The sequence below is a fragment of the Siniperca chuatsi genome, linkage group LG4 (genome assembly GCF_020085105.1).
Source record: "Siniperca chuatsi isolate FFG_IHB_CAS linkage group LG4, ASM2008510v1, whole genome shotgun sequence".
NCBI lineage: Eukaryota > Metazoa > Chordata > Actinopteri > Centrarchiformes > Sinipercidae > Siniperca > Siniperca chuatsi.
In genome coordinates, this window is record NC_058045.1 from 14,859,348 (window position 1) to 14,881,612 (window position 22,265).

A 22,265-nucleotide genomic window follows, 5' to 3' on the forward strand; every position below is an offset into this window, starting at 1 on the left:
AATAAAACATGTAGTAAGACAAATAATAGTAGACAACCTACCTTTGACTCTCTCTCCACGGTTGAGTTGGATCTCTCCCTCCCCCTGTGGCGTGTAGGGCTTGACCACGATGAAGGTACGTCCTGGGACAGCACTGTAGAGTTTCCGCTTGGGCCCGCGGGGGCCCGTCAGCGCTGCAGGGGTGTGATGAGGGGGGCTTGGGTCTCGCTGCACTGAGCCAGGGCTGTAAACAAACACATATGTTACTGTAGTGATTCCAGGGAGCTGGTAACTGAAGCCCGTGGTCACCGACATGGTCATTAGTGGCACAGCAACCTGGTGACACCCCCTTGTTGTTACAGTGGCCAGGGAGAGATTCATAAACAAGTCCCAGTGCCTGCCGATCAACAGTCAGTGTTCCATGGGAGAGTCATGAGAGGAGAGTACACTCCTCCCAAGCACTCTCTCCCCTCCTCTTCTTATTCCCTCTCTTCCTTCCTTAATAGCAAAGACAATATCCTTCTTGCTCCCTTTCACCCTCTCCTTCTATCTCTCCCCTCTCCCCCGCATCCTAACCGAGGTAGAAGCAAAAATGTTTAACGGTAAGAGGGACTGCACTGTTTCTTTCTCTGTGTGGGTTTGTCAGATCCGTCTGGACTCAAACACATCTTGAGTTGGGGCTCCAGCAGAAGCCCCCTCCAGAGAGGGACAGAGATCGCCCGTGTGTCCCCTGTTCCAGCTGCTCCAGGTGGGGCTACAGATCCTGCCTTGTCCTTGGGTTCTGGTTCTCCTGCTGTGCAGGAGAGAGGCTGGGTTTGCTCCCCGACTCCCGCTCCTTCTCCCAGGAGTCCCACCGCGTCTGCCTCTCCTCTCCCCTCCACCCCTCACACACACACACTCACTCACACACACTCTGGCAATGCTGCTGCTGTTGCTGCTGCGCTCCGTGGCTCCCCTCCCCTTTGACGGCTCGCTCACACTCACACACCACAAGCCCTCTGTGTGCATTCTAGCCGTGCGCACAGGCACATACACAGACAGCCCCCTCCGCTCCTACTAACATTGCACCTCCACTAGCATGGCATACGCCATCACCAGCATGTTGCTAACACATCGCTGATACTCACTCCCAGAGCACGATTGATCTCCCCCTGCCTGTCTGCCTGCGAGCGTGCATGTGCCATGGCTCCCTGAGGCAGGCTGTGAAAGTATGTGTATGTGTGTGTGTGTGTGTGTGTGTGTGTGTCTGTCTGTCTGTGTGTGTGTGTGAGAGAGAGAGTGAATGAGTGTGGGTGCTTGTGTGCAGTGGGGCGGGGGGCAAAAAGCTCCAGCCCATTTGGTTTAATTGTCGCTCCTCCCTCTTTCCCTTAGCCTTGAATCCCCTCCTTTCTCGCATTCTCTCACTTCCATTTCACCCTCTTATCCCTCTCCTTCTCAACATTTCTTCGCATTGCATCTTCACTTTCGCTCCTTCCTTCTCTCTCTCTCTGGCAGTGAATTCTAATACAGCAGTGGCAGAGCTCCGCCTAGTCTTCATTCACCACTACTTTACCACCACTGTGTAAGTTGCATTCAGCAACATTCCGCTGCTTGTGTTGTCAAAGCTTTTTCTCAAGCATATTTTGATATACATCAAAAACACAAGTAATACATATATAATAATTACATACAGTGTATACTTAATAAAATCAGATGTTTACCTGATTTGCTTGAGTGTGTGTTTGTGTGTATTACAAATACAGACAAATTCACTGTTCATTCACTGTAACAAGTGACTTGATTATGCCCTGAACTGGGACTTTGATTCTATTCTCTGCAACATTTCCTTGAAAGACTAGAAATCTCCTTCATCCCTGTCTATCCATCTTTCAACCTCTTTCAGTCTCTTGCCATTCCTCCCCCGGCACGTTGTATCAGTCACTTTATAGCCTTCATTCTTTCGTTCACCTGATTCCAGCCTCCTGTGCCCTTTCCCCTTCGTTCTCCATCCTTCTGTCTACCCCTTTCCTGATTTCAAGCCTTGTTTGTCTCCCCAACTCTCTATTGCTTTTCTTGCTCACCCCATCTCACACAGCCTCTCTTTTTCCGTCCCCCTCTCCATTGAAACAAAGGCTTGCTGGCGGCTTTCCAATTACTGCAGGGACCGAGGGGCCGGGATGGCTGCCGCATGTTAATGTCTGAGCCCCAACACTGAACATCAGCAGCACACACAGCTGAGAGGAGGGTGGGCTGGAGAAGCAGGGAGATGAGGCTAAAGTCAAAGTGACATAGACAGCCAGATTTGATCCCTTAAAGGATCTATTTCATTGATTCAAATCTGCCTCCTCCATTCACACACCTCTGCCACAGCATACACCTACTACGAGGTTATGTACACAACGTGACCTCAGCTGCTCCCTGCAGTTGAGCTGATGATGGTCGGGTTGACACATGATTCACGAGATGAGGCTAAAATTGCCAACTGCAACATTTTAGATAAAAAATAATGAACAACATTTGAATGACCATAGATTAGATATCAGAAATTCAAGAACTCTAAAACTAAATGTCTTTTATCACATTTATTAAATTTCTACTATTTTCTACTATATATATAGTCTAAGTTACAATTGCAAGCATTAGTATCATGGTCCACCCATGAGTTGTCTTTGGTAATATCTATGTGATTTCATATCCTTCCTGGCTGTAATACAGTTTAACAGCCCACTGGAATAGTCTAGCAGAAAGCTTTGTACGGCCACTTTGAAATTAGACTAAATGAGAGCAAAGACTCTTCTTTGTTGTTATAGTGACAAGGAAGCTTGAAAAAATTGTATTTCTAATTATACATTTCTAATCTATTTCTCATCTGCACTCAAGAGGGACATGACAAATACTTGCCTTGCCTTTCTCCAGAGTTGTATGTCTTGATATTTTTTAAAAGGTTTCATGCCTGTTTTGTTTCATTGTTCATATGTTACTGTTGGATACTGCACATAAAATAGTATTCTACCTAGATCTATAATTTTATTTCAGCATGATTTTTATTCTTTTTTCCATAAGCATAAGATTTACACATCTAATGCCTGGTTTTTAGATTTTAAACATGCCACTCGCTCGATGAATTATATATGATGACATGATTCTCCATTTACATATGCAAAATTGTCCAGCATTTGACACAATAGCTTTTTTTCTTGCTTATTTTGTTTCATTGCACCCTTTTTCTCTTTCCTTCTCATTCACTGTGCCTAATTATATGTGGCTTCTACAAGATACAGATGTAGGATTCATTACATGCACACACGCAAGTATACACATACACACATATACACAAAGTTCTGATGCAGTCTATTACAAAAGCTCCATCATTTCCTAGCACACCAGCCTTGCCTCTGTAACGATGGCAACTGTCAATAAAAGGAAAGAAAATATAGCCAACAATGCACTAAGTCAATAGTGTGAACTTGGATCTCTATAACCGTCAATTTGTCATAAATCATTTGCCTCAAAATACAAAGATTATTGTCCCAACTAACTATTTTCTCTCTTTATTCTCATCTCACACATTTAAGTAATCTTACAAAAAAACTGTGCACTATAGCTATTGAATGAAATAGTAGTAATTCAGGTTGCACAGATCATAGTGACCTTGACTCCCAATATTGCTTTATTCTTCAAACAAATAAAAGGGATATCAGATGAAATAAGATGAAAATATTAATTTTATCCTAAATGGTGTAGAGTACGTGGGGTTCCAACCATTGTGAAAAAGTGGTATAATGGCTATTAACTATATCTTTGAAACATGATTTTGTTGTTTGTTGTCTGTTTTGTGGTTTCACCAAAAATCATTTGGTTTTCATAGTGGGAGTCAGACTGGGAATAACTGAAATTCAAACAAACTGTTCATGAATATATATCTTCACTTTAGGTTGTGAGTTGCTCAAAGCAACCATGAACAAGTACATTTTGCGTCTTATTTATTACGTGCCTTTCACCTCTTCATCTGTGTTTTCGAGATTGGACCAAACTTGAGATTGTTCCAGATAAGTGGCCCTTATCAGAAGTCCTAAAGCCAATAACTTGGGCATGCCAGCTATCAGATGCTGGATTAGGATCAATGAGCCCACTAAAGACAGGTTAACATTTGAACGGCTCGATAATGAGTCTAGCTGCCTCAGTTTGGAAGTCAAAATATATGAACTGCCCACATAATTCTGAAGATGCAACTGCAAATGTCATTAAATGCCATTTACACAGATCAAACTAAGCAGCTTCAGTGTAGCATTTTCTCACATGACTGCCTTGCCTTCTCAGGTAAATTGCTTTTTTCTAAAATAGCCCAGCTCTCTAAAGTGATATGAGCACACTGTAAACACAGTCATAATCAGCATCACACTTTGCATCCTAATGATAATCAGTCTCTCCTTGCTTTGCTGCACTTGAATGAATATATGCTCTCTCATTCTTTCTTGCACAACGTGGGAGTGTTTATGGCTATCAAGGTGGAAGTAGAATGTGGACTCATTGGCCAGAACATATTAAGATTGTGAGCAAATCTGTTTGTACATGGACAGCTTATGCTTCGCAGAGACTTTACCATTAAGCAAAATTAGAAGAAAGGGTCAATTGGTGTGATCATCACATAACCCTAAACTCCACCTCAATTTGAGAAAGGGGAGGAGGACCGGATAAACAAACCACTTTGCGCATACTGACAACATTTGTTAGTACACTATTCAAGCCTTTGTTCAACCAAAAAACCCTTCTGTTTTTATTCCTTTAAGGGTCACTGTAACTGATAATAATAATAATAATAATAATAATAATAATAATAATAATAATGATGATGATAATTGCGTAATACCGTAAACCATGATACTGTGATATTTTCGGAGACAAGTCATGGTTCGGTTCATACCCTGGTTTAGGAGTCACAGTTCAGAGAGCTTGTTCCCAAACAACAGATTTAAAGGATGCAGGCATGTCTTCCAGCTCCGGCATTACATTTTCTCTGGCACGCCAATCAGCTTGTTGTCCTAACCTCAGCACATGCTGACGTGTACAGCTAAAAGTTTCCAGGCAGAATTCACACTTGTAAACTTTGGTTCCACATTACTTGCATTAATAGACATACCGTGTAGTCTGCGTGCACCAGACCGTGACCCCTGTATCATGACGGTTCGGCATGAATACATAAACCGTTACAGCCCTAATCGATGCAGCGCCTACAGTGATGTAGGTGTTGTACTGGACTGTCATGGTGAAGAGGGAGCTGAGCCTGAAGGTGAGGCTCTCAGTTGATCTATGTTCAAACTCTCACCTATGGTCATGAGCTGGGAACTCACGGATACAAGAAGGCAAAATTTGTTTCCTTAGCAGGGTCTCTGGGCTCCCCCTCAGGGACAAGGTGAAGGGCTTAGATATGCAGAAGGAGCTTGGAGTAAAACCTCATAGGCACATCAAACTGGAGGCAACCCCAGGGCAGACACAGAACACACTGGAGGGATTACATATCAAATCTGGCCTGGGAACACCTTGGAATCTCCCAGGAAATGCTTGAGGATGTGGCTGGCAAGGACATAAGGCTACCATGGTTATCCTACTGCTACCACGACTTGCACCAGAATGAGTGGCAGACGATCCTAAAGAGTAGTTAGGTACCTGAGGTACTGGCATGTTACAGTTCTGTGCCTGCAACTACTGGCAGTCACCATATTTGGAGGAAGCTCTGCTGCTTGTTAACCATATCCACATTGTTTGATGCATTCTGATCCTGATTAACACTTAGAATCAAAGGGCTGTATACTGCATGACATGACCGTAGTGTTTATTTATTGTGTGTGGCCAGGCTGGATGTGCACAGACCAATAGTGTCCTCTGTTGGGACTCTACAGATGAATTCATTAATTTGGGTGATTATTAACTGAACTATTGTTAGGAGACTGCATTCTCTTTTGTCCCACAATCCCGAGAGCCACTGAACACAGGATTGGCAAGTCTGACCTGTGACCCGGATGTCACCAGGTCAATAAAAAAGTCAGCGACCATTTGTTCTGTCTCTTTCTCCTGGAATCCTTCACTGCAGTGGACAGCCGTGACTGTCTCCCTCTCAGTGTGGCCTGCTCACCAGCACACACCCACCTGAACTCTCTCCTCCTACCACTCCCGTGTAATCTGCTCCGAGCAGAAACAGCAATGCAACATGCAACAGAAACGAAGTCTCCTGATCTACCGCAGCGCTGCGAAGACCTGTTAGATCTCTGCAATAAAGTTTAGCACCAACGTCTATTGCACAAAGCCTGCTAGCTAACTTTAAGAAGCACGAAGAAAGTTAATACCGAGCTGATAACTCTGTAAGGACAACCACAGGCAGAGTGACCGGCTTCCTCTGATCTCTACAAGCAGGCACTGCACAGCAAAAGACGCTTCCACAGCAGAACCACAATTCTTCCCAACTTTGCTCGACCGCAAGTTAACAGCAGCACCAAAGCCATCTCTCTTTCCCCCCCAGGGATGGCTATATCATAGAGTAACAGTGTATATAGCTAAGAAAAGGACTGTTTAACTTTTGTACATGTGACATTACTGATGTTTTCATTGAGGTTTTATTGTTGTCATCTTTTCCATGGTTAACGTGAGGTTATTATTGTAATAAGTATTAGTTCTCACCACCGCTAAGTTGATGTTCATGATCTCCACACAGACGGAGTCTTTGCATGCTAACTAACTCCTTTTAACTTTAACAGTTATCCTAAACAGATCATACACACACATACACTCTCTTTGTTCTGTAGTTTCGTTTTTAGAGTTAGACTTCACATTGTATGTTTTTGCTTTGTTTATCTTTTAAATAAATGCTGGTGTATAATTATGCTGGCTTCTTTAATGTTGCACAAGAGTGAGTAATTTGCCAACCTCTTCTATGTTGAACTCTAAATCCTTCAACCTACTAGGTATTGGTGGTAATTATGGTTATAGTTATGAATTTAATTATTAATCTGAGCTCCAAATTGATTGATTTAGTGTATTTTATGAGACTCAGTCAATTCATTGGCTATCATTGCTCTTCTTTCAGAAGAGTGGTGCCCCCGGGGACTTTATTCATTAACTCATTCATTTGTTATTTATGATTATCTTTGATAATTTTGATTAATTCTGAAGCCATAATTAATTGATCACACCTACACAAGTGGGTGCCCCCCTTTAACCATTGTAAATCCCAACACCTCCTTTGATGTGGATTCTCCACAGGTGAAGCAAAAGAAGCTCAACTCTTCATCTCCTCCTCCCCTTCCTCCCTTTTCCTGTCCTCCTTTCTTCTCTGTGTACCCCAGCCCTTTGGCTGTGTTAAGACGCCATGGATAATCTACACAGCAACAGCCACTGGTGTGACTAATGCAAAGAGAAATGGAGGGATGTGGGGTGAAAAAGAGGTGAGGAGAACAGCAAAAAACAAAGAATTAAAGGTGAAGGAAATGAGACACCCCCATGCTGGGCTTGTTGCCATTATACATCACATGAGGGGGCACAATGCAGCACTTCAGCAGGACCCAGTTTCTTACTCATTGACACCACAAGCTACCACAACAACCTTACATGACAACATGTTTCAGGTAATGTGTGTGACTAAATCTTCATTTGAAATGAAGATTGTGTCCAAATCTCCTCCCACAATTTTCAAATAAAGGGTAGCAAGAGCTTATCCTGACATTCAACATTTTGCCCAAACAAAGGCCTGGGTGGGGATTTTACAGAACCTGTGCTGGCAGTCCTTTAATAACTCAAAACATCTTACATATCCATCTCTTTCCCAAACCAGTCAGAAGACATGTAATAACTGTTTTTACCTAATAAATACTGGTGAAAAACTAATTTCACTATGACAATTGCAAAGGAGGTTGGTTGAAAATGTCTATCTGGCAGCTTGAGAGGTTTTCTTCCAAACCAAGATTGACAACTAGGTCCTAAGGTACACAGCTCAATATTCCTATTTCTGAAATTGACATTGTCAAGTGTCCTGGTAAGTAACCAATTAACCTCTTATGACACAGGCAAATTGGCTTTGCTCTAAATAAAATGTTGCCATGTTATATTATGACCCAGCTTCATGTCTTATTATATTGTCAACTGCATCAGCGGGAGTGATTGTTATACTCACACTTCTATGCTTTATGCCACTCTGACCTATCTTTATCCTCTCTATTGTCTCCATCTAAACTTACTGCTGAAGCCTGGCCAAGCTATTGAACCCTGGCAGCACTGCACACGTGCAACGAGGAGGAAGTGATGGTGAGTTCCACAGGAACTTGCTGGAGTCTGCCATTGGGCGGGCTGTTGTCCGGCCAAGCTAATTTCACACTCCCCTGGTATCCATAATGCCTCTAGAGTTACTATGGGCATAAACAGAAGGTCAGAGAGAGAAACAGAGAGAGGGAGGGAGAAATATTAGAGGGAAAATATTCAAGGACAGCATCAGTCGCTCTTGGGTGCAGGTTCTGGCCATGGAGACCAGCTGCTTGTTTTTGGCTTTTTATACATTCACCTCACTTTAATACTTGTAAGGGTAATGCACACTGAAGAACAAGGTCTCAACTCCCTATGTACAGAAGGCCATTTAGGCCAGGACACAGCGGACATACTAAACCTGTTATCCTCCTTTTTCTTTTTCAGATCTATCCTTTTCCCTTTCTTCGCACTAATCAACCTTGAGCACAAAATGAGCATAGTGACAGAGCAAAAGATATGTATTGCTGTCAGTGAACATTTATGCCAATGTATTACCAGATATAGCAGAGGATGATGCACTTAATTTGTTACCATTATGGGGCATAATATTTGATAGAAAGAGAAGAGGCCGGTTAAACACTCCAGTGTGAATTTATTAATGAACTAAATTCACTTCATATAATTAAATTTAAAACTGTGGAAACAATGCCTTTACAATTTAGTCCTTCAGAGCTTTAGTTTCTATGCTGTGTGATGTGTGCATGTTTTAATAAAGGATGTTGACTGCTCTCTGGCTGCAAACCACAGAATAATGGTACTGTGTGTACGTGTTTGTGTGTGTGTGTATGAGTAACAGAATGAGAGGTAGAGAGAGAGAGAAAGAGAGTCTTGGATGGATGGATGGAGTAAAGTGACAGGAGAGTATTAGCGGGAGAGGGGAGTACGGCCGGAGCTGTGTCTGTAATGCAATTCCCCTGTCAGACATCAGACTCAGTTTCACACAAACACACACATACACCCAGTGCATGGCATCCAAAAATCACATTAGGTGTGTGCTGTACGTAGGTGATCTTGCTCTGACATATGATCATAATAAAAAGCTTAACAAACCAAGTGTCAGTAAACCACTTAAATGTATCGCGTCGAGATAAGATCAGAGCCCTAGTTTACTGCAGTTTGTCTAAAGGTTCAGTGTACAAGGAAGGAGATTTGTTCCAGCACCCCAGCAGCACAACTACATCTGTCGATTTATGTATCAATCAAGTGACAAGCTGTTTTGAACTGAGTGGCCCGTCCAATGACATTACTCGTCGCTCTAATTTCAGAATCTATCCTCTGTCTCTCAATCTCTCTCTCATACAAACTCACATACACACACATTCACAGCTTGGCTGCCTTCAATTGGTCCCCATGGTGATCATTATTAGCCGATTTCCATCTGTCTATTTCTGAACTGTGCAAGAACCCATGCACAAAGCTGTGTGCAAGTGTCTATGCATACACGCTCACGCATACACAGAGATAAACAAACACACAGATTTGAAGTATGTTATTTGCCCTCTGTCCTCCCAGCAGGACAAATGCTGCATTTCAGCCCAGCTTGTTACATAAACAGGGCTGTTGTCTATGCCAGACACACACCATGCCACTAATCATTGCCCTCAAACCCTAACAAGATCATGGGCCACACAACGGCTACACCAAATGCAATTGTAACAGACCTCTTTTCTGGGCAGTTTGCAAGTACATTTTCGACAGGAAAACGACGTTCATATGTGCCTGGGATTGATGTATGAATAAATCCACAATATTTTGCACTGATTGATGTTATGTCATGTTTATCACTAGTAGCAGACGGTAGCAGATGGAATAAGATGCAGAATGCTGCCTGGTGACTAACTTGAAATTTGGTTTAAATATCAAAGTTGGTGCTTAATCATGGGGCCAATCACAGATTATCTATTTAAAGTAAATAGCTACCAAGACTGGTAAGTGTGAGACATGAATTGGGAACAGGAAGAAAAATATTTTGCTTACAAAGCTCTCTAAGTGTTTAGTTGAGTAATTGATGAAAATAACATATTAGGTTGAGCTGAGGTTAAACCAGATCTTACAGACCTGAGTCTTCCACGATGGCTGTATCCGTGAGGGTAGCCATGGCTGTGGGACCTTCTGGGAACCGGCTTGTCCTCCTCGTGCATGTGATGTAGTGAAGGCGAGCGAGAATGGGAGGATCTTGAGCTGCCCGTACTTTGGAGACTGCTGTCAGGGATCTCTCCATGACGGCTCTGACACAGAGAGGAAGAAGAGACGGGTATCATGTTTATCGTGTATCGGTATTACGTGTAAAACATTGCAATCGTCTTTGTGTAACATATGGACCAAAACTACTACCTTTACTTGTTTCGTCTACTCTGAATGTCATGCCAAAATGTGCACACACACAAAAATTCAAACACACCTGCATAGCCTCACTAGCTCCATCTTACCTCTCCAAAGCTGCTGTGCTGCTGCCCAAGAGCTGGCAGACTGCGCAGTGAGGGGACAGAGGAGTGACCCTGACGGCCACGCATTTCTCTGGGGGCCTGACCGTGGATGTGATCGTGGTCCCCGTTCAGGTTGTTGTCACTTGCAGAGCGGAGCAAGGAACGTGGCGAGGGCAGGGGGCCAGGAATTGCACGTCGGCGGTTGGTGTAGGAGGGGGTCTCCCTGAAAGGCACTGAGAGGAGAAAGAGACACATGCAAGCCAAGAGCACCTCTTAACAGACTTATCATATTATATAAAGCTGCACTATGTAAAAAGCAGAATGAACAGAACTGATGGGGAAATAGCTGTAACGCCAAACATCTCAAGGTCATTCAGATTTGTTTAAAACTTGCTACTATGTCACACTAATCTGACAGTAGGCTGTGATTCCATTTAATTTGCAATGTATTTACATAGCTTTAAACTATATGCAAACTCTTACACAAGGATTAAATGATACAATGGATCTGGCAGTGATGGCACTGCAGCAAAGCCTTAGAGATGAGATTATTGAACCATGGCAGTGCTGAATTAATCTTATCAATTATATTTACAACATAGTATATTTATATTAATAATGATATTTTAATACTGATCACTGAAAACTGAAGAACCCAATACAGAATAAGGAAAGCTGGTTAGGATATTTGATAATAGCATTACTGGATTTTTATTGTAGCTGTGAATTAAATATTCTCATCATTAAAAATGTACTGTAAACTATAATTTCCAAAACCTTACATGTGATTCCTATTTTAAGGCATCAAATATTTGAATAATACTATTTCACAATGTAAAAAGTGGGGCAGTCCTTCTGTTCACACTAGATGGCAGAGTTTTCCTGTATGTCCATGTCACAACTCAGCAGGGATCCAAAAAAGCCCTGAAACCTTCTCCACATGCAATTCATTTCCATCTGCTTTCCTTTAATTCCTCACACCTCTGTATATAACCTGTTATCACTTTCCTAGAGCTTCTCCACTATCTCCACTCAGCCATTCTTCAGTCTGATTTCTCCCTGACACTACATTCACGTTTAAACCTACAAAACACTGAGGGGGCCTGGTGATATACTACCACTGCTGTCAACTTACCAACATCTGATACTTTGTGGACCTTTATGATTTCAGCCAGATCAAAGTTTCCTGCTATAATAGCCACCTGGAGGTGGGGAAAAGAGAGGAGTACAGGGAAGGGAAAGTGGCATACACATAAGTGACGGAAAGTGGAAAACAGCATTTTATTCTATGGAAAAATAAAAAAACAAACAACTCACAAAAATAAATGAATAATTATATATCCCATTTTTCCTCTCACTCACTCTCCTATTAAATGTTTTAGACATTTAGTCCTTTGTTGTAGCAGATGTGTAGAAACTGTATGTGTGGCAATGTTCTGGGCACTGTGTGGACCAGCCTGCCTTGTGTACAAACAAATTAACTTTGATCTGCACAGGAAATCTGTGTCGGTGTCAATTTCACAAGGACTTCATCAACCAGAAAGGCTGGAATTCAGACACAGACCACAATGGTGAGCGTAGGTGGGGGACATTACGCTGCTTACATTTTCAATAGCAATCAACATATTCAATGTAGCAGCATTAAGCTGAGTAAGACAAGTCATTCAATTCATTCAGCTCTGACATGTCAAAGATGTAAGGCATGATAATACACACAGTAACAATCAGTGGTTCTTGGATACCACACATACCTGAAAGGCGGTCTGGCTGTTGTAGTTCTTTATCTCTTTATTGCCCCCCCGGAATAGGAGAACTCGTGCACAGCTATCCTGAATGACAACAAAGAGATGTGTGTTACAACTTTTCGAAAGTCATTGTTTTCGATTTTACCATAGGCAAAAACACACACAAACAAATGCATGCACACATGTTTCTTATACACAATCAAACACACATACACAATGATGTATGGAGCTCCTGTGGGTGCCTTTTTTCAAGTGTCTAATTGGTCACTCTATCAAAGGTGGGTGGTATACAAAGTATAAATCATGTGCCATCAAATTGATTTTGGCTGTACTGTTTGAATCAGTATAGACAGGATTTTAAATGTCACAAAGTCCACTTAAAGCATCAAATCGACTCACTGTGTATTAGCCAGTGCAGCTATTTATGGCAATATCACTGATAGGCCAAAACATTTTTTTTTAAATCTGCAGATATTTACTCATTTCGCTAAAACAAATAATAAATAAAGGAAGGTGAATAAATGGACAACACACTGCTACAGAGGCAGGACTAAATGATTACAAAATTGTTAGAAAAACAAACTTTTATACAATTTGGACATGATTCAGTTTTAAAAAGCCAAATATCAGGTGAAACACAATTATTACTGGGCTTTGCAGTGTGACAGTTGTTGCCAGAGGCAGCATTACAAGCAACCTCTTTGATCACCTCCAAAAGAAACATGCCTGCAAGTATCAGGACTGTTTGAGAATGACTCCGACAGAGGCAGCTGTAGTTTCAGTGTAAAACGAATAAGGATACCACTTGAGTAACCCTTGTCCTGTGCATGTGGTTATCTCCACAACCTAGCTGAGGTAAGATTATGTAGGTTTGGGTGGAATATAGGGGTGAAGAAATTGATATTTTATGATGAGGTAATGTGTATAAATACAGTGAAGAAATTTGTTAAATATTCATTTTTAGGTAATTCCCTTACTCTTACTCATTAACTATTTTACACTCACATATGCTCCTTAAGCCACATGCAGACTACAAGACTTTGAAAAGGTCTAAGTCGCTATGCTGCTCACACCATAAGACATTTTTTGTCCCAGACTGTTGTCCTGTTGACATGAAGGTGCACAAAATACACAACTGATCTCAAACCAGGTGTACTGATTACAAGATTATTCCATTTGGAGAAAATCCAAGATTGGATTAAATAATCGCGATATTTGAGAATCACGTGAGAGGTCACTGTGGGGCAGATGTCGACAGTGTTTAGGTGCAAATGTATTGCATTCTTCCCCAGACATACACTATATGGTGTATGTTTAAAAAAAAAAAGAGCAGATGGAAAAACAGCACAGAATGGAAGACACAAGGAAGGTTGTGATTGAGAAAAGAAACTTGCATTCATTTTATCTACAGGAATATCAATAACATAAGATTAAAAGTGAGCGCACCACACAATTATCTAGAGAGCAACAAAGTTAACTAAAATAGCTAAACTAATAAAACAAAAACGTAAAAAACAATTCTTTGAAAGAATTAGAGAAAAATTATATTAAATGTCCTCTGTCAGATTGTAAAAGCAGATGGCAGTTGTGGTTTGTGTTGTGATAAACTTGAATTTGGACTTGACATTCAAATAATTGTAATATTACCACAGGCTGCAACTGAACTTTTATGATATTTCTTTTACTACATTTACCTCAGTACTCTACTATTACATCAGATATATCAACACCATCTCACCTGCTGCACCTCTCTCTCTCTCTCTCTCTCTCTCTCTCTCAAAAGCATAGTAAATACCTAAGGAAACTAAAGAAAGAAACTGCTGAAAATGAAGCCCCGGTCACATAATTCAGACACTCAGATGATTTTAAAGCTGCATGAGGTTGGTACAAAAATTAGTCGTCGATTTGTGTATGAAGGTAGTGGAAAGCTGCTTGCCTTGGCAAAAAAGATTTTCAGTTTCCACACTGGCAGCAAAACCAATACTTTTTTTGTATACTAGTACAAACAACTTATTCATACTAATGTCCTCGCTAATGACAAATGCAAAGAAAAACAACCTGACAGTTGACTCCCTCGTGTGGAAAATCAGCAGGCGGCTAAATGTGAATGAGTTTGTGAATTTGTGACAAGCCAGTTCCATGAGGTGCTTCTAGGAATCACAGCATCTTTGCTTGAGTCACTGACTACTAGTCAATGTCATTATGATAAGAAAAGCCAGTGGTGGAAGGACATTATAGCTGCTGCAACTGTGAGTCTACATAAAAACATGATTCCCATTCAGACTGTTGCAAATAAAGGCTTTGAGGCATTCATGAAAACATGTATTCACAGTATGTAATACCAATCTGCAAACATTTCACCCAAAGCACAGCAACCCTGAAGTTGTATAGCAGCTGTTGTACAGCTGTCTGAAAAAGGAAGAACAGAATATACACAGAGCATCAGCTCTGCAGAAATAAGCTCTTAGCTTTCAACATGTATGAAACTCTGGCACCACAACCACTGTAAGGTATAACTAACTTTTAGCAGGGTCTTAGTCTTGTACTTAGGGATGGGGGGGATATACAATATTTTGGTGGATTGGAAAAAAAAAAAAAACACTCAAGATAAGTTCATCTTGGTGAATTTCCATTATCGGGATAATCATGAATATACTCACGAGTGACTGTTTTTTTTTTTTTTTTTTACTAAAATGGGTCCAAAGTAGGACAGATTGACTCTATGCCACAATGCCAGTTGGACTTTATTTTGGTTAAAAGATAATTACTGTATTTCTTCAATCAGCGGTAAATTATATATACTGATGCAATTGATGACATTGTTGTCTGTACCATTTGACAGCATGATAGAGAAGTGAAAAATAGAGCCTGATTTAAAAAAAAATACAAGCATTATCTAAGAAAGAACAGACTCATACAATGCTGCTATTTTTTATTTATCTATTTATCCTTTATTTACGCAGGGGGACCTTATGATTTATGATGACCTTATTTCAGATTGTTTGTTTGTTTTTCACTAAAAAGGATGTTCACTAAAAGCTGCGTCCTATCTGTGATGCAATAAAAATATTAGTTTCTTAACAAAATGTAAGGTAAAGTGATTCCAGTATGTTTTGGTGCCATTTTATGAGTTTTAAGCATATTTTGATGATTATTGGGATAATATTGTGAATCGCAAATAATCTGGCCAGGATAACATGACATGAAATTTTCATATCGTCCCATGCCTACTTGTACTGCATTCAACAAAAAAATTATGACGGTAAAAATACATGCTGATATACATGGTTAGTCTCCAAACTTCAATTTACACTGCCACGCAAAGAGAGAGCAGGAAAAAAAAAAGATAAAATAGAGAGACAATCCTTATAAAGAGACCCAAACCTGCCCTGCAGAAACACACTCTTGGCACGGGCAAGTGTACAAGTAAGTGTAGTAAGACAATGGTTATCATAAAAGGCATTCAACGTAGAGCCTGTGGCAAAGCAATGGCTAAACTATAACTAAAAGCAACATGTGGCTGAAATTAGTTTAATACAAGGAACATAATACAAAAAGCACAAAACTGACATCCTCATTAGTTCACCACCACACATTTCTGTCTTTTGTGTGTCAGACTATTGCCATATTTTTCTGTGTGTGTGTGTGTGTGTGTGTGTGTGTGTGTGTGTAAATGAGCACAGGCCCCTCTGGCAAAAAAAGCCCAATTCTAGATTGATAGACATAATTATGTGTCCATGTCCTGGCTGGCTGAGGGTCGATATGTAATTTAACACTGAGAGCAGAATTAACAGGACTAGCCTCGCTCTACAATCAGCACAATGACTCTGGTGACTCCTGTCACCACTGAGTCACACATTCAGGGACATGCACGCACAGATGAACTGAACACGTGGTTCAGTTAATAACGTTAATGTGATTTTACTCATCAAGCTGGGTATATCTGACAAACCACTCTTGTATTATATCAGATAGACTACTCTATGAGGCTAACACTGATGAACTGGAGCACCCTCTTCTGGTAAAACACACAGATGGTAGCTATGTGGGTGCTGAGCCTGATTCTGCCCTGAACTGAGTAGAGGGTATAATGACTAAAATTGTATCAGCTGGTACACAGAAAACCTACATAAACCTGTAAAGTCCATGTAAACATAGATGGTGAAGACATGGGGTTATTTGTAAATGGAGCAGGTGTTATGAATAATGCATGATTACTCTTGATGCTAATAGCCTATACAACCACTAAGGGTCTAAAATATCTAAAAACCTATATAGATAAACGCCTCTTAGCTTAGCTAATTGCTAACCACCCATACATTATGAAATTGTATGCACAATGCACACACACACACACACATTTTTCAGGGTCACAATGATCACCATCTCCAAAGTAATTTAAACAAAATGTGACGAGTTAACTGTGCATGAGCTTCTGTTTTATTCAGACAGATCTTTGAGTGCATGTGCAAATACATGTGTATTTGTACTTCTCCGCCTTAGTGACAAAATGTATTTATTACCAGAAATTTAAGGATAAATCTAGTGAAAGAGGTAGCTGGTACGTAGAGTAACTGGAGACATGTTACAAGGAAAATTATTGCCAACGATACAGGGCATACTCAAGTGAAGCACAAAAGCTGGCACAATCAGTTCCCCTTTCTCTTGTCTATTTACAGGCTTAGACCAGGGCACCCCTTCAAAGGATATTTTTTGTCATGGCACCCCAAATTGAGCTCCTGGAAAACTCTGTGTTACTATGACAACCAGCATCCTTGAGCTGTCATGTCATTAGCTGTGGCATAACTGCATATTAAGTTTTTAATTTTGATATGTATTGCTTTTTTCTTCTGTTTTGATATGTTTGAAAACGTAACATAAAACATAGTTAATGTAAATGTCAGCAATTTTTTTATGTAGTGAAACATTATCAAAAACACACAATAAATGAACAATGATATGATAAAACTTGCAGCACCCTTGGCCCATCCTCAAGGCACTCCACGGTGCCGCGGTACCCACTTGTCTTCTGCTTAAACCACTGGTCTAAGGGTTACACACAGAGCCCATCTGGTACACCTGAATCTCTACATTTACATGCATGTTACAAGATATTAACCTTGTTTTATTGTGTCTGTGCCTGGTGTCGAAGTTAACACGTGTCTTAAATAATCAAACAAATCTCAACAGCTGAATTATTGAATTCGTGCCACTGACTGACATTCTACACTATTTTGCACAGATGCATAGCATACACAGACAGGCGCGTGCGCGAACACACACACACACACACACAGAGGCCAATTACAGTGCTGGCCATCTGTCTTGTTCTTCTCTCCAAGGCTTCCTATAGGAATTCATTAAGGAAACCATTCCAGTAGTCCTCACCATGGTTTGCTAGATGTGATTACATTAGCTACATAGGAATACACAGTGAGCTAAGTCAAGCTTTACAGTAATGATGTGGGTCAGTCACGTATAAAGAGTGTGACAGATGGTACCTTGAAATAGCCATGTTTTATACAGTTGAGCATTCCTTCTCTCATTAGAATAGAAAGAGCAGATTTGGCATCCTCCACTGAATGTAGAGCTTGTTTTTACATTGGATTGTGACTGACATCTAAAGCACATAAGTTGCATGATTTAAACCTGAAACACTTTAAGAGTTGAATTCTTTCTCATTAGTGTGCACAACAATAGTGTAATACAAATAATGTAGCATGAAATACAGTGATACTTCCTCTATACAGCTTATTATAGAGTTCTCCTAAGATTTCATTGATCTGACTGATTTGGACAGTTCTATGTGTGTCTTGTGCCACATCTCTTTAATTTCACTCATCAGTGTTATCCCCACTTGCCCTTACCTAATGTGTCCTTTCTCAATCATTCATCCAACCACCTCCAATGCATCTGCCGTGCCTTCATTCACTGCTGCTAATCACACCTGCCAAGCTAAAAGCCCAGTTAGTAAATGTTAATGGCCAGCCATGCCCCAGAATTGGGACTTATTCTGTTGCTGATTATGCTATCTTGTCATTCATCCACTCTCTCCCACCTTCATCTATCTAACCCTCTTTCTGAGAATCTTTGCCACTGGACAACTAGTTTCACGGTCAGTTCTACCAGCCCAATACTTTCTGTAATGGTACATAATCATCCGAGCCAGGCCTGTTTTGAGCCTGCTGGAACCCTGCTAAGGGACAGTGTTTCTGGGATCAATCAACTCAACGTGGTATTGGGCTTCCACTGGCAGGATAACAGCCATCCTTAGCAGTGGAAGCACACAGGAGCTCGGGCAAGGTCCATTACCAGACTGTTTACAAGAAGTTGTACAACTGACTGTAAATTAAACTATTCACCCAATCTATCTTTGATTATATCCCCCCTTGCTTCACAAACACACACACAACCCCTGGAACATATAATGACTTCAGTCACGTGGATGTGTTACAAACAGCTTGTATTAAGTTTTGATGCTGTGCTTCCCAAACCCATGCTGACACACACACACACACACACAGTTTCTCACTCCTGAGACTATGGTGTTCCAGTCCAGTTGAAGCAGGTCATTCCTCATGAATTAGCCGAGCAATACAGTTACAATTACAACACGCAAACACACACACACACACACACACACACACATGCACACACACTTGTTTGTATGCAAATGGGAGAGAGAGAGAGACAGAGAGTCGGAGAGAGAGAGAGGAGTAAAGTGCTCATGTAATGTTCATGAACTGAGCACTTCTCTCTATTTCCCAATGAAGGAGCAGAAAAGCCTCTTCCAGAATGCCCAGTTACATGTTTCTTTTCGAGCAGCCTCTAACCAAACAGGACACGCAGCACATGGGCATACTGTATCTAACAACACTTATCATTTTCCCAGAAGAATGCTGGTTTATAACTGCCCTCATCTCCTGTCCTCTTGTACCGCTACTGATATAGAACACATTCATTTATATTTTAAAATGTCCACTCTATATATTTGTTTCTTTGTTATCACAACCTGATAAGACCCCAAAGTCATATTACTTTATTAGCTGTTACTACCATTTAAGTTTTCCGGTATTTCACATAGAATGTGATACAAATACCACCACCCCAACTGTTACTCAGGCAGTGAAAATTTCCTCACTTGGGAACTGCAAAGTTTGGATTTTTGGGGAAATTATAGAAAATGACTTAAAGGATAAGGCTAGGAAATGTTCTATATATATTTTTTATTGCCCAGCTGTTTTACAAAATGTCCACCTATTTTATCTATAAAACTATATATTTCTTTTAAGATTGAACTCTTCTGTAGAGAAAATTATTACAGACCAATAAAGACCTCAGTGTGTAGTCATGAATTAGAGCTTGTGGTTGTCACAGTATTACAAAGAATCAAAGCTGATCATTGGTCCTTATGGAGGACAGGTGTACAACTGCACACAGACCCAGTCTGGTACTGATAGTCTCTAAGGTATCAGTCACATATTAAATACAAAGCATCAAAAAATAAGCAAAAAACTGTTTGCTGCTGTCATCCAAATTGCAGCACACAGATTGCATTAATGTGCAATGATGGAAACCCACATGACAGAAATATCCCTAATCTTTGGCCATTTTGGTACCACACTCCCACTTGGACCACTTCTCTTCAATCTCCCCTTTCAGTCCATTATCACAACACACAACAAATACAGTGGAGATAATGACCAGGTAAAGGATACCTCTGCTTCCGACTGCCACTCAAGTACACACACGTGTGCATGTGCCTGCACACACACACAGAGCGAAGCATGGTGTTACTGTTATGCTGCAAATCAAAAGTAACAGCAAGTCTCTGTATTGCATAAGTGTCCTTTACAAGCCACCGGGTTCAATGCTGCAGCACACTGCTCCTACAACTCTTGACAAGCAAACAGACAAAAACTTACATGCTTACATACTTACATAATGCCCACACATAAATACTGCACTTCACATATAGACACACCAACCCACTTGTGAACAAGAACACTGACACTGGATGATTCTTCAGAACAACTTCAATGACCATGTTTGTGAATGTTCACTGCAAACTCTTTTGAGTCCTTCTTGATACAAGGTCTATGAGTGGCAAAAACAGTTTAGGCGACTAAAACCACAGAAGGTTAAGAAAAGATTGTGGTCATAGCCAATCATTTAAGAAAGACTCTCAGATGGGACATGAGTCCCGGCCACTGGTATCTAAGGTAAACATGTCAAATGGCAGTTTAACTCCAACATGTTGCCCTGCTATGCGAATATGAGACTTCCTCCTGCATTGCGAAAGAACACTGGCATTGGATGTAAATCGTGTAATGCGCAACTGTCCAATATGAATGCAATTCCACAGAGACTGACCCACCACCACTCCCCAAGCACACAAGCCATAATACATTTTTTTAATAACTGGTACCTGATTGTAGAGAGCACACACATGCAGGGCAGTGTTTCCAGATGCATTCTGGGCGCTCATGTCAGCTCCGTAGAACAGCAGGTGTTCCAGGTGCTGCACGTGGCCGTAGCGGCATGCCTGAAAGAACAGATTAACTTTTTTTAGTTTTTTACAAAATTAACCCTTGTTTACTTACAAAAACAAAAGTCTCTGAGAAAAGAATGTACATGAGCAGGACAGTCATATTTGTTGTACTGAAGAGGATCAAGAAATGAGGTGTGTAAAAGGTCCCACGCTGGATTTTAACCAGGGATGTAATGGGTAAAAACAACTTAGCCAAATAAGTCAACAATACAACAATGATATTACATAAACAATCGAGAGTTTGGCAGCAGCCCCTATCTGGCTCTGCCTGTTTGGCTGAAACCAGACAGTATTTTAAATGTAACCTTCCTTTTTCCTTTGCCACAAAAAAGCGTTAGAGCAGTGATTATAATGGAATAATATTCTCAAATACAAAAGGTAGCCCAAATACATGTTTCCACAGATCACCTACACAACAAATGTGAACAAAAACTAAAACATGTAAACCTCAGAAATGTTAAAACTATTGAATCATATCCTTGTGTTTTTCCTTGGGCTAATTCTCCTCACTCAAGTTGTTAGCAGTCTCTAAAAGCAAAACCACCTGAGGCTAAATGTAAATTTGTGAGTTAAAATTATTCTGACAAGAGTGATGCTTTTTTTCTGCTTTTTTATTTCACATAACTGGGAGCAATAAACGTTTAATCTAATCTCTATCTATCTGCTCTCTTTTTTCCCCCCTCCCACTTGTCCTGTGTCATTGACAAAGAAGCACACCAACTCCCCCCACAGCATTGTTTTCTCCCTCCTGTGTTCTGTCTCGCTAAGAGTGTGTGACAGCAGTGAGACAGCACACAAATGATGCTGAGATTGTTGTTGGTTATCAGACCTTCAGCAGTGTATCCTATTGTACACGATGTATACCACTAGAATACTAATTGTTAGAATAAAAATGTACATAAGTTATCCCATTTATGTTTTGTTCTTAGTAGCCTTTAAAGTACACAGCAATGCTGTGTGTATATGTGTGTTATTAAACTTGTGTCTGTGAGATTAACAGGAACGCACCCTGCCATACCGACAGGGCAGGCTGACACCGCACCAGATGGTCTCATGAGTTGTGGCTGCCATCAAGGCCGCTCTCACGAGATAGACCTAACAACATCACTTTGTTTCTTTTCTTATTGTAGCAGTATATACTTCCCCACCCCTTTAGAAAACTATGTAACAGGGAATCTCCTAAACTGAATAAAAAGAGGAGGCTGCATGGATGCACTTCAGAGTGAGTAGGAGATGTAACTGAATGCATCTATGCTTACTCTCCTCGAGTAAAACTTAAGTTAATGCCTTTGT

The 22,265-nt window shown here is 40.8% G+C and overlaps 1 protein-coding gene across 12 annotated transcripts in view; it reads right to left on the bottom strand.

Moving 5' to 3' along the window:
- shank3a (SH3 and multiple ankyrin repeat domains 3a) overlaps positions 1-22,265 on the bottom strand; it is a 159,051-nt gene that overhangs the window by 65,885 nt on the left and 70,901 nt on the right. For all 12 annotated transcript variants that reach the window (XR_006377837.1, XR_006377836.1, XM_044194845.1 and 9 more), the window contains 6 exons: positions 20,850-20,966; positions 12,428-12,505; positions 11,812-11,878; positions 10,680-10,909; positions 10,309-10,478; positions 42-223 (listed from right to left, as the gene is read on the bottom strand). Coding sequence is in view for 10 of the 12 variants with exons in the window: in XM_044194845.1 (XP_044050780.1) it covers positions 42-223; positions 10,309-10,478; positions 10,680-10,909; positions 11,812-11,878; positions 12,428-12,505; positions 20,850-20,966 (844 nt within the window). In the remaining 2 variants the exon portion in view is untranslated. The remainder of the gene's footprint in view (positions 1-41; positions 224-10,308; positions 10,479-10,679; positions 10,910-11,811; positions 11,879-12,427; positions 12,506-20,849; positions 20,967-22,265) is intronic.